General features: G+C 51.9%; 2 protein-coding genes across 2 annotated transcripts in view; one reads left to right on the forward strand and one right to left on the reverse strand.

The window, feature by feature from the left end:
* Positions 1 to 15,353, reverse strand: part of LOC138161883 (serine/threonine-protein phosphatase 2A 65 kDa regulatory subunit A alpha isoform) — a 454,863-nt gene that overhangs the window by 49,667 nt on the left and 389,843 nt on the right. The window lies entirely within an intron of this gene.
* KCNN4 (potassium calcium-activated channel subfamily N member 4) overlaps positions 4,797 to 15,353 on the forward strand; it is a 12,289-nt gene continuing 1,732 nt past the window's right edge. The window contains exons 1-7 of the mRNA XM_069088880.1: positions 4,797 to 5,485; positions 11,441 to 11,536; positions 12,559 to 12,974; positions 13,991 to 14,126; positions 14,443 to 14,553; positions 14,769 to 14,887; positions 15,099 to 15,168. Of these exons, the coding sequence (XP_068944981.1) occupies positions 5,333 to 5,485; positions 11,441 to 11,536; positions 12,559 to 12,974; positions 13,991 to 14,126; positions 14,443 to 14,553; positions 14,769 to 14,887; positions 15,099 to 15,168 (1,101 nt within the window). The 5' untranslated portion in view covers positions 4,797 to 5,332. The remainder of the gene's footprint in view (positions 5,486 to 11,440; positions 11,537 to 12,558; positions 12,975 to 13,990; positions 14,127 to 14,442; positions 14,554 to 14,768; positions 14,888 to 15,098; positions 15,169 to 15,353) is intronic.

Here is a 15,353-nt window from a genome sequence, read left to right on the forward strand (position 1 = left end):
CAAGGCTCATGGCTCTCCAGCCAATGTTTCTAGGCATCCAACTAATAGCTGATCGCCTCGGGGGCCCTGATTTCTTAGACCCTGCCCGACCGGGGACCCAAGGATGAGATCAAACTGTGGTCTATGACTACCACTCACTCAGCATCCCTCTTGTCGGGTTCTACATCAGGACCGGGGACAGAGCTCTTCTTCTGTCTCCTATAGTCTCAGCACCAGGGACAGTGACGGGGTGCTGGCGGGTCTAAAGTTGGGCATGGCTAGGGAGGTCTCCCCTCGTGTGTGTACACACACACACACACACACACACACACACGCACACACGCACGCACGCACACTCCTCACCTCTCACCCCCAACGGCTGGCGGGGGATAAAGGCTGAAAGCAGAAGCTGGAGTAGTCGAAGTATATGTATCTCCCCCTCCCACCATCACCACCACCCCAAAACTAATAGAAAGACCCAAAGAGAGGGAGGGACGTGGAGACCCAGAGAGAGACACAAATTGACAGAGCTGGACAGAGATCCCGACGCCGACAGAAAGAGATAGAGCCACAAAAAGACAGAGACCTCCAGAGAGACGTGAAAACAGAGACAGAAGGAGAGAAGAACCACGGAGGCAGAGAAATCGAAACGGAGAGAGAAGCCGAGACGGAGACAGATCTTTCGGTCTCTGCTGGGCTCGGTCTGCAGTCCCTTGCACTGTCACCAGGTGGCGGCTCCAGGACCAGGATTCGCAGAGCTCCAGCACCAGAAGAGCTTACACCGAGGGTGGGGTTGGGGGGGCAGGACACGTTCCCCCCGCCCCTCCACTTTCCGGATGTCCCTGGGCCCCGACCCGCCCTCTCTCGGAGCCCCGGGCGCCGCGTGATCTTTCTGCACCCCCCGCCTGTCAAACGCTTCTTTGTCCCCAGCCCTGGGTCGCGGCCAGTCCCGGACATACGGCCGCTTCTGCGTTGGGGAGGCTGGGCCCTGGCCAACGGGAAATCTCGCTCCGAGCCTCCGAGGCGTCCGGGTCCTCCAGTCCCGGTGTTTCCTCGGAGACCCGGGCGTCCTTGTCGCCCTCCTTCTTCCCCCCAACCATCATAAGAGACTTGTCCTAGCTCTCAGCGATCCCAGTGCCGACAATGTCCTCATCCTGTCCTCCCTCCTCCTCGCCTCTCCCCAAAGCGACCCAGCTGTTCTCATTCTCTGCATCCGTGTTGCACCCGGCCCCGAGCATCCAAGCCCCTGAGTGGTGGTCTGTAATTCAGGCCAGCCCACCCCCACCCCCCAATGCAGCGAGAGTCCCCTCCTCCCCCCTCCCAAGGGGCGAGGCCCCGGCTGAGTCACGGGAAGAGGCTGACTGAGTCACCGAGCACACACACACACACACACACACACACCCCAAGTCCTGCCCCTGGAGGAAAGGGGGGGGGGTCACTCCAGAGCCCCAAGGGGGCGCTATCACTGCCTCGGTCTCTCCCCGGCGTCTCACCGTCTCTATCCATTTGTCTCTACATCTCTCTCTTTAGTCTAGATCTCTTTCTCCTTAACTTTGGCCTCACTATCTCTGCCTGTGTCTGTGTCCTAGACTCCAGGACCGAGGATTCGCCTGTTCCATGTCTGTGTGAGTCATGTCTATAGTACCATAGATTCAGAACTGGACCGGACCTCAGAGGTCATGATGTTTAATCCCCTTCGTTTTGCAGATGAGGGAACTGAGATCCGGAGAGGTGAAATGAAGCCACTTGCCCAGAGTCACTCAAGTAATATCTGAGGTAGAATTCAAACCCACCCATTAAAAGGATCTGGGGTGGAAGGGAGGGAGCCTGAGAACATAGGATGCCAGGCTGGAAAGGACCATGTGACCTGGAAGGAACCTCAGAATATCGAATGGCAGAACTAGGAGGAACCTTAGAACAAGACAGTACTTCTACCTCCACTCCTTTTTCTCTTGGACTCTTCCTGTTGCTAATGTGTTGTTTGGTTTTGGTTTTCCTGCATCTTTAACTGTTCCTCTGACTTGGTTTTCCATTTGTCTCTCTATCTGGTTTCTGGATTCATTTCCCTGCAGTTTCATCTGTGTCTCTGTGTGGCTGTTCTCTCCCCCAATATCTGTGTGCCTGGACTCTGGCTTTCTCCATAGAGCTTATAAGGTGTCAGAGGAAGAGAAACAGAGGCAGAAACAGAGATTTCTGTGTATCTAAGCATGCTTGCAGTGTTTCTGAGTAGGTGAGACTTTGAGCTGGAGTTTCTGTGCCCCTGCTTGTATGTGTATGTATGTGCATGTGGGACACTAGGCATGTCTGTGTGGCTCTGGAGATCCTGCCCATCGGGTGGGCATCTCTCCCAGGGGATGGAAGATGGGCAGGACATTTGTGTGTGTGTTGTGTCATGCTGGATGCTGTGTTTGTGTGTTGCTGGGTGTGTCCCTCTATGTGTATCATGTTCCCTGTGCCTGGCCGTGTGGGGCTGGTGTGTGTCATTCTGTGTAGGCTGCTATGTGTCATGTTTCTGTGTTGCTAGGTGTGTAGCATGATGGAAAGGGCCCTAAACAGCTAATCACAAGTCCTGGGTTCTAGTCTCAGTTCTGTCTCTAACTTGCTTGAGAGCTCAAGTAAGTCAGTAAGTCAATCAACATGCATTTACTAAATACCTACTATGTTCCAGGCACTGAGCTAGATAGGGAATACAAATATAAAAAAATGAAAGCATCTGTGCATTTAGAATTTTACATTCCATTAAGGAAGACTACAAATATACATGTAAGTATATTCAGAAGAAATACAAATAACAAGGTAGTTACTTCTCTGGGTCTCAGTTTCCTCATTTGTAAAATGAGGGTAATAATAGCACCTACACAAGTATATTATTGTTATGGAATCATAGGAATTGATCACTGAAGTTGAAGTCAGGGTCTCCAAATACAACCTTAGACACTTACAGGCTAAGTTACCCTGGGCAACTCACTTAATCTTTTGCCTAAGTTTCTTCATATGTTAAACGGGTTAATAACCTCATTCAGAGTTGTGAAGATCAAATGAGATAAATAGCTCATGTAAAGGGCTTTGAAACCCTTAAATTGCTTATATCAATGCTGATTATTATTACTTTTATTATTAAACAGAGTTTAAGGGAGCCCTATAAATCACTTCCTCTAATCCCACTCACCTTAAAGGTGAGGAAATTGAAGCTTAGATAGTTTACATAGGAACAAGGGACTTCAATGGCTATCCAGTTCAACCCCTCATTTTACAGACAAGGAAATTAAGGCACAGCAAAGTAACATTGCCCAGTGTCACACAGCCAACAAGCATCCAAAGTGAGACTCAATTCAAGTCTTCCTGATTTCATGCATAGCAGCATTCCCAAAAGACCAAGTCTTTCTGACCCAATCCATCCTGACTGGGTACAGTCTTTTTGGTGGAGGGCGGGGCAGACTTTTGGTTAAACTTCCTTCCCCCAGGGTGCCAGCATTTCCTCTCCACTGATCAAAACCACCTGGTTTAACTGCTTTTTGGAAGAAGCATGACACCCCCTCCCCTACTGTTGCACCCTGAGTCAAAGTCTTGGTCACCCGGTGCTGGTTCCAGCTCTAGATCTGATTCCTTTCAGTTCTAAGACTTTGCATTCTAAAGTCCCCCCTTGCTCCTAGAAATGATGTCCTATAGTCTAATCAATCAACCGATTTGCATTTATGAAAGACCTGCTATATGCCAGTCACTATGCTAGATATTAAGGACAAAAAGATGAAAATGAAACATTTCTGTAAACTCTCAGGGAGCTTACATTCAAACAAAGTAGAAAACATGCATACATAAGTTTATACAGAAAATATATGCAGACTCTTAGAGAAACAGAGAAAGGGAAGGCACAGCAGCTGGGGGATAAAGAGAGGCTTCATGCAAAAGTGATGATCAAGCTAAGGGTTCTAGGAGGTGGAATGAGGAGGGGGAGTGTTCCAGGCGTGGGTGACTGAAATGCAAAAGCACAGAGAGGAAACGGAAAGTCATGTGTGAGAAACAGTAAGTAGGTCATTGTGTCTGGACTATAGAATACCTATGTGTGGATGGGGGAGAATAATGTGTAAGATGACTGAAAAGGTAAGAAGGGTCAGCTCGGGAACACCATTAGGTGCTAAAAAGAGGAGTTGACATTCTATGATAGAAGAGCCCCTCCACCTCTGACACTGTGTTCTTTGGCTACTCTGCAATTCTGTGTCTTAAGGTCCTTTCAGCTTAAAGGAGCCCATAGTCTAGACTAATATTCTTCGTTCTAAGTTTCCTCCCGCCTCTGACATTCTGCATTCTAGGATTCTTTCCAAGTCTCACATTCCATGTTCTAAGATTCTTTCCAGACGTGATCCTTCCCAGTTCACACATTCTATGTTCTTTGTTCTTAGGCTCTGAGTAGTCCTTTTAAATAGAGACTTTTTTCATTCTTTGCTGCCCAGTGCCCAGCACAGTCCCTGGTACGTAGTAAGTACTTGATAAATGCTTGTTGATTGAGTGATTGATCTGACAAACTGGTCCAAGGCTTTTTTCTAGTTCTAACATTCTATGGTTCTGCCCTCTCGTTGACTCTGAGTGTAGCTGTGTGTAGCGGCGGAATGTGGAAGGAGGCTAAGGTTATCTTCCTCTTCTCTGCCTCCAGCACCCCCTGGCACTTCCCTGGTCAGGGGAGAGAGGGTGTCTGGAGGCGGGGAGGTCATCCTCAGCCCCTCCTTGTCCCCTCCCTCTCTGCCAGCCACCAACTAGAGTTAGGTCAGGCCCCTCCCTCCCTGCCTCCCTGCCCTGTAGGACTCAGCCTCTGGCTGGTACAGAGTGCAACTACCTCACTGGCCCGTCACCGGACCAAGCACCCTCTCTGTCTGGTACCTTCCTTGATTCCGTGCTTTCTCTAGGCTTTCTCTCGGAGCTGTCTCTTGACTCTTTCTGACTGCCTCTGAGCGGTCCCTGGGTTCCCTCTGAGATGTCTCTGAGCGGTTCATGGGCTTTCTCTGAGCGGTCTCTGAACAGTCTCTGGGCTCTCTCTGGACTCTTGCTAGGCTCTCTCTGAGTTGTCTCTGAGTTCTCTCGGGGCTCTCTCTAAACTTTCTCCGGCGCTTTCTGCAGTCCTCGTGCTCCCGGTTCCCGGTCCCCGCCTCCCACCCCTACCATCACCCAGCTCTCTCCCGACCTCCTTGGCTGAGCCTCCAGCTCTCTGGCTCCCTCACGGGCTCTGGGGCTCCCCGCTGGCTCCTTCCCTGGCTCCCCGCTAGCTTCCGAGCCAGCCCTGGCGACGCTCTGCGCGCTGGGTGGGGGCAGCGCAGGGCCCTGGGCGCGGGGTCCCCCCGGCCCCAAGGCTCCCAGGCCGATGGAGCTGGTACCAGGGCTAGGCGCCCTGAGACGCCGGAAGCGACTGCTGGAGGAGGAGAAGAGCCTGGCAGGCTGGGCTCTGGCGATGGCTGGAGTGGGAATAGGAATGATGGTGCTGCACGCCGAGATGCTGTGGTTTGGTCAATGCCAGGTAAATGGGGGCCCAGACTCTGGGGCAGGGGCGTGGGCTCAGAATTCTTCGATCCCGGAGCGGGCAGAATGATCAGGTGGCTTATGATCCAAGAGGAAACCTTGGGAGCAGAACGTCTGCGTTCCTGAGGAAGTTCGGGTAGAAAATTAAGACTCCTGGGTACCTAGGCAAGGACAACAGTCCTCCAGGGAATCCTAACCCCTAGTGTGGAAAGACCTAGGGGGCAGTGGTTCCCCCCCACCCTTGCGTTGTTTCTTGAGATGCCAAAGAGGAGAAGCTTGTTTCAGAATGTTTGAGCTCCTTATCTAACGGTCTCACTAGGGCGGGACTGCTGGGCTGGGATAACAGGCGAAAGAACAGGGAACCTCCCTCTAAAGAGCCCAGCCTGGGCTTCCCAGCCCCCTCCTATCCTCTCACCAGCTGCCTCAATGACTTTCCCTTCTGGGGGTGGTATGGTATTTTAGAAAGTCTGGCGCCTGGGTCCCCAAAGGGAATCAGGATACCTGAAGGTTAGATGTTGGGGAATCCCGGAGCCCTGGTACCCTAAGGGGGCAAGGACAGGGCATAAAAATGTCTGGAACCCTGAAGGGTTTGCAGTTGAGAGACCATTATGCCCCAGTCAGGGGTAGGGTAGGGCTAGCTAGACTATCAAGATACATGGTCCCCTGAGGGTTGAGAATTGAGGGTTGGGGAGGAAGCCTGGGCCTCAAAAGGGTGGGGATTGGTGGGATCAGGCTGTAGTCCGGGGCAGGTGAAGCTGGAACAGGTCCCTGCAAGCCTCAGGTACATTCCATTCCATAGTGTCTAGGGCAGAGAAAAAGAGAGGGAGGGACAGGTCAGAGGATGAACAGGTAAACACTGCTGAAGCAAATCGGAGGTGGGATGATAAGAAAGTAAGGGAGGGATATGAAGGCACAGGATTGTAGAAAAGAATTAGGGAGAGACCTGGGCAAGTTGGAGGAAATGATTGAATAGAGAATAGAGGGCATTGGGTACAGAGTTTGGGAAAGGAATTAGAGACCAGTTTGAAGATTGTGTTGGAAGCAGAGCTGGGGACAGAGTTCAGGGAGGGAACTAGAGATAGAGTCCGGGAGAGACCTGGGAAGTCAAATTAGGGACAGAGCTGGAGACATTTGACGAAGCCTCTCATGTTATTTTTGTGACTTAGCTAGTGAGATGTGGAAACAACAGTATACTTATGTAAATTTAGAATTGGTTCGATGACCAGCTCCAGATTAATGGATCAATGTCAACCTGGAGGGAGGTCTGTACTGGAGGCCTCAGAGATCTGTCCTTGGCCCTGTTCTATTTCATCACTGACTTGGATGGAGTCCTAAATGGCACGGTTATCAAATGTGTTGATGTCGTGATGTTGAAAGACATAGCCAACACACTGGATGATTAAGTCAGGATCTGAAAATATCTCAACAGGTTAGACCTAAAGTCCAAAAGTAATCAAGTATAAGTTAATAAGGTATAAAGAACTTAGGGTTAAAAGTCACCTTCACATGCATAGAAGGGAGTAGTTAAGATGTGTGGCTGGACTGCAATTCAGGGTGAAAAGGATCTGGGGTGTCTTGGTGGACTGCAAGCTTACATGAATCAACAGCAAGGCACCCTGAAAGCTCCCATGATCCTAACACAGAAGCTATATCCAGAATGAGTGAGAGGATACTCCTGCTATGCCCTGGCCAGGTCAAAGCCTGTCTGGAAGGTTGGGTTTGGTTCTGGGAGACATTGAGAAATCAGAGAGGGGTGACCAGAACAACAAAATGGACTAAGGCTGATGCCAGGGGAGGATCAGTCAAAGAAACTGGAAAAGAGAAGAATAAGGAGAGGGATGATCCTTGGCTTCAAGTCCTCAGAGGGCTGTTAGAGATAAGAGGGATGAGCCCAAGGGGCCAGTTCCAAGGGGGAAGAACTAGAAGAATGGAATGGGGGGGTGGGGAGTGAAGAGAGGAGTTACAGAGAGGTAGATTTCAGCTCCACATCAAGAAACATTCCTAATGATTAGAGGGGCTAAAAATCAGGCTGCTTGAGGAGGCGAGTTCCCCATCCTTGGAGATCTTCAAGCCAGCTGACCACTTGTCGGGTATGCTGGAGAGGGGATGAGGGTCAGATGAGATCATGGACGTACCGTACTTGGTAAGACTTCATTCATACCACAGAGGTTAGTTAGTTATTATTGGTCAGGTGTGGGCTGGACTGAGTGGCTGGCCTCTGAGGTTCTATAATCCTATGACAGTGGTGTGGGGGTGGGGGATAGGAGGAGACAGAGTTAGGGAGAAAGCTGAAGGAGGGCGTTGGAGGCAGGCACGAGGATAGTTAGAGATGTTAGGGGATTTCACAGAGGAAGATTTGGATGGGGGAGGGGAGAGCTCTCTCCCTCCTCCCCCAGAGAATAGAGTGGTTGGGCTGGGGAAATCCAAGATGCTCTGAGTTGTGCCCTTCTTCTGTCCAGACATGGATCCTGATAAGAACATCAAGCAGGAGGGTGGTGGACTGGGGGCCAGGCAGGCACTAGGGGGTGGGGTTGGCCGGCCACCAGTGCCAACAGGAAGCAAGGCCCGGAGTCGACCTACCGCTCCCACGCTCTGGCTCCCACACCCACTGTTTGGAGGGAGTGCACCCCCCACTCCCTCTTCCAGACTGCCTCCCCTGAGAGAGGACCCCCACAAGCATTGAGACTCAGCCCCTCGATCCCTGGAAGACCCCACATGTGGGTCACCAAGCTTCTCCCCCTCCAGCTCTGTCTCCTGACTTTCCATGCGACCTTGGGGGACACATTTCCCACTCTGGGGCTCAGTTTCTTCATCCGTAAAATGGGAACATTAAGTCTATACAGGCTCTCTCCCTTTGAGGAACTTGGAGAACACAGCTTCTTGCAGGTACCCTGGGAGCCTGCCTGAACCCACTTTACCTCTCCCCTTTAAGAGACTCTAGCCCTGTTCTTCAGGAAGGGCCACATATCCTAATACATACAGAGAGGGAAAGAATCTGAAACTCACTTGGGAAAGTAGAGCAGCAGGGGGAGAGAGACAGACAGAAACTGAGCCCATCAGAGAGCTGGACAGAGGCAGATACACAGACAGACACAAGGATGGATTGGCACAGACCACAACAGAAACAGCCAGAGACAGAGAGACAGAAAGAGTAAGAATGTGCAGATACAGAAGGATAAACAGACACGGATGGATAAAGAAGTAAACACATGAAGGAAATAGATAAAGACAGGGTGAAATCCAGAGAAAGACAGAAAAATCCAGAGACTGAGAACCTGGAAGGTAGAGACCAAGACCAAAACATAGTAGTCAAAGACATAGAGAGATTGGGGAATTGGAAACAGCTAGACAGATGAACAAATACAGACAAGGAAAGACAACGAATGAAACATTAAGTAGCGTAAACACAAGGAGGTGAAAAGACAGACAGAAAGAGTTAGAGTCCAAGGCTGAAATAGTCAGAGAGATGGGGAAGGGTTGTGGAGACAGGCAGACAGATAGAGATGGGCTGAGACAGAGACAGAATGGGATAAGCAAAGGCAGTGAGTGGTGGTGGGGTCAGGAGAGGGTGTTGGAGACCCACATATAGACAGACACAGACAGGAACAGAGAAATGGGCATGGATGAGGAGAGACCCAGAGAAAGACTGAGGCTGAAAAAGTCTTCTAGACACCAAAAAATAAGTCTATAGAAATACATATGGACAAAGACAGAGAGAACAGAGTTAGAATCAGAGACACCTGAAGACACCCAAAGAGACACAAAGACCTCGAAACGTGGTAGGAGGCAATGGCGTGGACAATAGACACAGACACCAAGCAGGGAAAGAGATAGAAAGGCAGTGAGACACAGAATTGGATGAGAGAAGGAAGAGACAGAGGGGGCCAGAAGGCAACCTTGACGACAGGGAAAGAGGGAACAGAGCCTGTTCTTGGGGAGGGGCAGTGTTGGGGGGACAACAGCCCCATTGTTCCCTTGAGGAAGGCTGGGACAGGAAGCTGGCAAAGGTCACCAATCAAGGCAGGGACCAGGGTTGGGCAGCTTGGAAAGAAACAGGTGCTTCGGCCTTAGAATGTCAGGAGTCTGATCCCCCATCCCTTTCCCTTAAGTGACTCAGGTATCCTGAATGTCTTAGCACCTTGCCCCCTACCCCAACAGGACCTAGGAGTCCTAATTGCCCCCTCCCCCACAGGGACCTGAACGTCCTGATCTCTCCAGCCCTCTTCCTCAGAGAATTTTTCCGATGTGTTGCCAAAGAGAGAAAATATACACTCAGTTGTGGTTACTGAAGGACTCAGGCTTCCGGCCCCTGAGCCCAATCCGGGCCTTAAGCCAGGCTGGTGGGATGGGCCCCAGAGTGGGGGGAGGGAGCAGTTCAGGACAGGGAAGGATGAACTGGGAGATGGAGGAAAAGGAGGGGGATAGAGTCTGGCCCAAAGGGCACCCCTTGACCCAAAGCAGGTAGAGCATGTCTCTGGTAAAGATGGTTTCTGGAGCAAAGTGTTTAAGGCTCAGAGTCAGGAGGTCTGTCAGGGTTTATCTGGGTTCAGGCATTTGTTGCACATGTGACCTTGGGAAAATCACTTCCTCACTTCTGGTCTCAGTTTTCCTCCTCTCTAGTCTGAACTTCCTCATTCCTAAAATAAGGGTATCAGGCTAAGCATCTCTAAGGGCTCTTCTAGAGCTAAGATTTTGAATGAGGTAGGGATTAAATGAAATTAAATGCTTAATAAATGCTTGTTCACTTAAATAATGGTTTCCAGGAGCCACTAGAGAAGAGGGTGGGGGTTTCTGGATTCTGAATGATTATTGTGGATCCCTAGAATAAAGGCTGGGGGTTACTGAATTCTGAATGATAGTTTTTTAGAAGACCCTAGAGCAGAAGGTGGGGGGTTACCAGACTATGAATGATGGTTTTTAGAGATCTGGTGATAAGGGTGCAGGGTGCCTCTGTTCTCTGGGCATTGAACAGTGGGTTTTGAATTGCAACTGGGGGGGGGGCATGCAGAATGATTGTGGATTGAAAGTGAAAGGGATTTGAGAGAGGGAGGGGGTCAAGGATATAGCCTCAACCCTCAGAGCCACTGGGTAGGAGTTTCACTGGATTTTGAATGGTGGTTTCTTGGGCCCCTGAATTTGAGACAGGAGGCAGGAGGAAGTAAAATTGGGAAAGGGAAGGGGAGGCAGAGAAAGAGAATCAGGGACATGTGACTGGTAATGAGGATGGAAGGGGGTTATTCCAAAGAACCTAGAGAACACCTATACACACACACACACACACACACACACACACACACAGACACAGTCCCCTGAACTCTGAGTAGGAGGAAAGACTGGCCCAGGCTTTAGGGGAGAAGAGCAATGGATCAGCCCCCTAAAGGGAGGAAGGCACTGTCTATGACAGGAGTGGGAAACCTGGGGCTTCAACGCCATACATGGCCCTCTAGGTCCTCAAGTGCAACCCTTTCACTGAATCCAAACTTCATAGAACAAATTCTTTTTTTTTTTTTAAAGCAATCAGGGTTAAGTAACTTGCTCAAGATTACATGGCCAGTTATTTCTGGGTGTGGTGCTGAGTATCGGAGCTCAGATTTGCTCCCCAGGTCATCCCGACACTGGAGCTGGTGCTCTTACTCGCTGAGCCACCCCTAACAAATTCAGGGGAATTGTCATCCTCTTTGAATACAAACTTCATAGAACAAATCCCCTTAATGAAAGGATTTGCTCCATGAAGCTTGGATTCAGTCAAAGGGCTGCACCCAAGGACCTAGAGGGCCTCATGTGGTCTCAAAGCCACAGGTCCCCCACCCCTTGTCTATGATAACTAGATGGTAGTTTCTGGTGGGGGTGGGGGTGGGGTGAGGGTGGGAAGGGAGGAAATAGGAAGTCCATACTTCTTGGGAACTATGGCAGACCCTGAGAGCTGTCTTTGACCTTCCCCATATCCCCATAGTGGATTCCCTATCTCTTCCTGGTGAAATGTGGGATCAGCATCTCCACCCTTCTCCTCCTTGGGCTCATCTTGGCTTTCCATGCTAAGGAAGTTCAGGTATGTAAGCCTGATGCATCCATGGCCCCTATCCCTGCTCCCCTCAGCCCCTCCCAGCCTTGCCTGGGCCACCTCAATCTTTCCATCCTCCTTCTCTTCCTCCTCCTTTCAGGGGTTTCACTGCCTGCCCAGACCAGTGACTAATGGGAAGGGTGGCAAGCAAGGGCCCACACCCTGACAGAGAATCCCCTGCCCCCAGGGTGCCAAGCATCCTGTTCTCCAGATTCTCTATCATCTCCCCCCCAAACACACACCCTCCATCCTGTACCAAAGCCCTACAGCTCTTGCTGAGGAGAGGAGAGGAGAGGGGAGGAGAGAGAAGGGGAGGGGAGGGGAGGAGAGAGGAGGGGAGGGGAGAGGAGGGGAGGAGAAAGGAAGGAAGGAAAAGACAGATATAGAGGGGAAAGGTGGAGGGAAAGGAAGAGAAGGGCTAGAAGAAGAAGGGAAAGGGGAGAGGGTTGATGAGAAGAGGAGAATTTGAAGAGAGATGGAAAGGGAGAAGGGAGAAAGGAAGAGAAGAAAGGGCTGAAGGGGAGGGGGACCAAGCTAAATGGAGAACAAAAAAGGGAAAGGGAAAAGAGAGGGCTGGAGAACAAGAGAAGAGATAAGAGGGCTGAAGGGAGGGGGAGAAAGGAGAGAAGGAAGATGGGAGAAGTGGGGAGAAGACAGGGCTAAAGGGGATGAATGAGGGGAGAAGAAAGAGAAAACGGGAGTGGGAGAAGAGAAAGAGGGCCTCGGCCTCCCAAACGATTCATCACTGTCCAGAACCTGGAGCTGCAGGGGCAGGGCGAGGGGATGGGGGTGCGCAGAGACCAACCCACCCCCACTCCCTTATCTTATGGTTGAGGAAACGTAGACCCTGAGAGAAGTGTTCTTGTTAGAGGGTCTCCCTTCCCCCCTCCCCCTGTGACTGAGAGGGCGCTTGGAGTCTCCACTCGAGCCCTCCCTCCCTCCTCCTGGGCCCCGGGCCCTTTATCGGGGTCTGGGGAGCTGGTACTGCTCACCCTCGCTCTCCCCGCCAGCTATTCATGACAGACAACGGGCTCCACGACTGGCGGGTGGCGCTGACCGGGCGCCAGGTGGCTCAGATCGCGCTGGAGTTGCTGGTGTGCGGGGCGCACCCGCCCCCGCTGGGCGCCTGGGACAGCCTTCCGTGCCTGCTGCAGGCGCGCCCCTGGCCGGTCTTCCTGAGCCAGGGCGAGGCCCTGCTGTCGCTAGCCATGCTGCTGCGCCTCTACCTGGTGCCCCGGGCCGTGCTGCTCCGCAGCGGCGTGCTGCTGAACGCGTCCTACCGCAGCATCGGGGCCCTCAACCGCGTGCGCTTCCGACACTGGTTCGTGGCCAAGCTGTACATGAACACGCACCCAGGTCGGCTCCTGCTGGCCCTCACCCTCGGCCTCTGGCTCACCACGGCCTGGGTGCTCTCCGTGGCCGAGAGGTGAGCTGCCCACCCACAGCAGGGTGAGGGGGACGTCGGGGGGGGGGGGACGGCGGCACAGGGAGAGACCACTCCCCTCACCCTGAGCTGAAAGTAAGAGTCCTCGCAGAAGCCCAGATGGCACTGTGGAGGGACCTCAGGAGTGGAGCGCCAGCAGCGTCTAGGGGGCCCCAAGGCAGAGCTGGGAAGAAGCCAAAGGGATTTGGGAGACCCCCAAACCCACAGACCCATTGCTGGGAGGGATGCTTGACCCCTTAGATACAGAGGATTTCCATGGAGGTGTTATTCCACCCCTCTCCCCCCCCATACACCCTGGGGGGGAGGGGGCAGGACAGGAAGAAGTTACAAAGACACAGTCCTATTCAAGGGGGAGCATTTGTGAACCCCAAATGCTAATTTCTCAGGATTCTAGGACCAGAGCAGAAAAGGAAAGGAATAGCTACTAGACCTAGGGGGCTAGGGGGCAGGGCCTCAGCAGAAAAGTCAGAGACTTGGGCATGTCTGGACGATGCCATTGAGTTGCTGGATAACTTTCAGTAAGGCATTTACTCCTATTCTTCTCCAATCTGTAAAATAGGCGCAAGGAGGACCATTTATGTCCTAGCACCTTCAGGTCCCAAGGGAGACAGAAGGCAAGACCCCATCCCTAGCTGATGAATAGTTCCCATTCTAGTGGAGAACTGACAGAGTCAAGGCTATTAGCTATCAGCCTCTGAGTCAAAAAGCCCTTCCAGACACGGGCAGTGACAGTCAGGAAGTAGGAAAAGCAATTTCAGGTAGGCCTTGAAGGATAAATCCCCAAGAGGAAAGCAGACTGAGGAGACTGGCCCAGGGCCACACTGAGAGGGAGGTTTAGCTGGGGGGGGGAGAGTACCTGAATGGACTTTGGGGCCACTCAGCAGGTGGAGACATAGAAGGCATTTGGAAGAGAGCCAAGGGGAGGCTCATCGCCCAAGGGATCATGGGAACCAGGGTGAGGGCTCCAAACTCACCTTCCTCCCCCACTCCCTCCCCAGGCAGGCGATCAATGCCACTGGGAACCTGACAGACACTCTGTGGCTCATCCCCATTACCTTCCTGACCATTGGCTATGGGGATGTGGTTCCAGGCACCGTATGGGGGAAGATTGTCTGTCTTTGCACAGGGGTTATGGTAAGTCCCCTTGAAAACCATCAGGCCTCCCATCCCTTTGCCCCTGCTCTTCTGAGGGACCCAGGTCTTTGCTCATTTACCTGGATGTCAGAACTGGGAGGGACCAGAACAGAAAGTATCAACTGGGAGGGAGCTGAAGTCCTCAAGTCTAACATTTTACAGATAGAGAAACTGAGTGCCCAAAGGGGAAATGACTTGGAGAAACTGAGACTAGAATCTACAAATCCAGACAACTTGTCCAAGGCTCCATTACCTAAAAAAGTCAGACTACCCACACACACCCCAACATACTCCTGAGCTTTTCTCTCCCTCACAGGGGGTGTGCTGCACAGCTCTCCTGGTGGCTGTAGTGGCCCGAAAACTGGAATTCAATAAAGCAGAGAAACATGTCCACAATTTCATGATGGACATTCAGTATGCCAAAGAGGTGAGGACATCGGTGCCCCCCCAAAAAAATCTATGCCTCTCCAGCCCCAGATATCCAGCTCTCCCAAACCTCTCATAGAATCCAGCTGTCCTGATCCTCCAGGCCTGACTAGCCCTCTCAGGGACCTAAGTGTCCTGACACCCCAGCTCCTAGTGCCCTTACAGACCCAGGAATCTGGGCTCCCAGCACCCACTGAAGCTGTGCTTTTCCAAAAGATGAGGGATTCTGCAGCCCGAGTGCTACAGGAGGCCTGGATGTTCTATAAACACAGTAGAAGGAAAGAGTCTGGAGCTGCCCGGAGGCACCAACGGAAATTGCTAGCTGCCATCCACATGTGAGGCCTGGCTGAAGCTGTGGGAGCAGGGGGGAGAGGGGCAGCTATAGGGGTGTGTGTGCATGTATGCGCGTGCTCACACAACTTCCTGGAATGAGGGTAGGGTTGGGGATGGAGTGAGGGCTGTGGTGAACTGCAGAGGGCAGAAGTCAGGGTATGGGAGGGCATGGAGGTGCCATGACAGCCAATTATTTCACTTCTCTTCATGCAGATTCCGGCAGGTCCGCTTAAAACATCGGAAGCTCCGAGAACAAGTGAACTCCATGGTGGACATCTCTAAGGTAAGGCAGAGGACAGAAATGTGCAGGAATATTGGGAGGAGTGATAGAGACAGTGAGATGGGGGATGAAGAGCCCAGGAGACAGGAATGGGGAGATGAAGGGATGTAGGTACAAAAGATGAAGGGACAGAGAGATGAAGGACAGAATGATGGAGCACAGGGGGATGGGGGTACAGGGATGGAGGG

Source organism: Petaurus breviceps, unplaced genomic scaffold, assembly GCF_028583685.1.
Source record: "Petaurus breviceps papuanus isolate PSGF00001 unplaced genomic scaffold, PetGlider_PUasm1.0 185, whole genome shotgun sequence".
Lineage (NCBI taxonomy): Eukaryota > Metazoa > Chordata > Mammalia > Diprotodontia > Petauridae > Petaurus > Petaurus breviceps.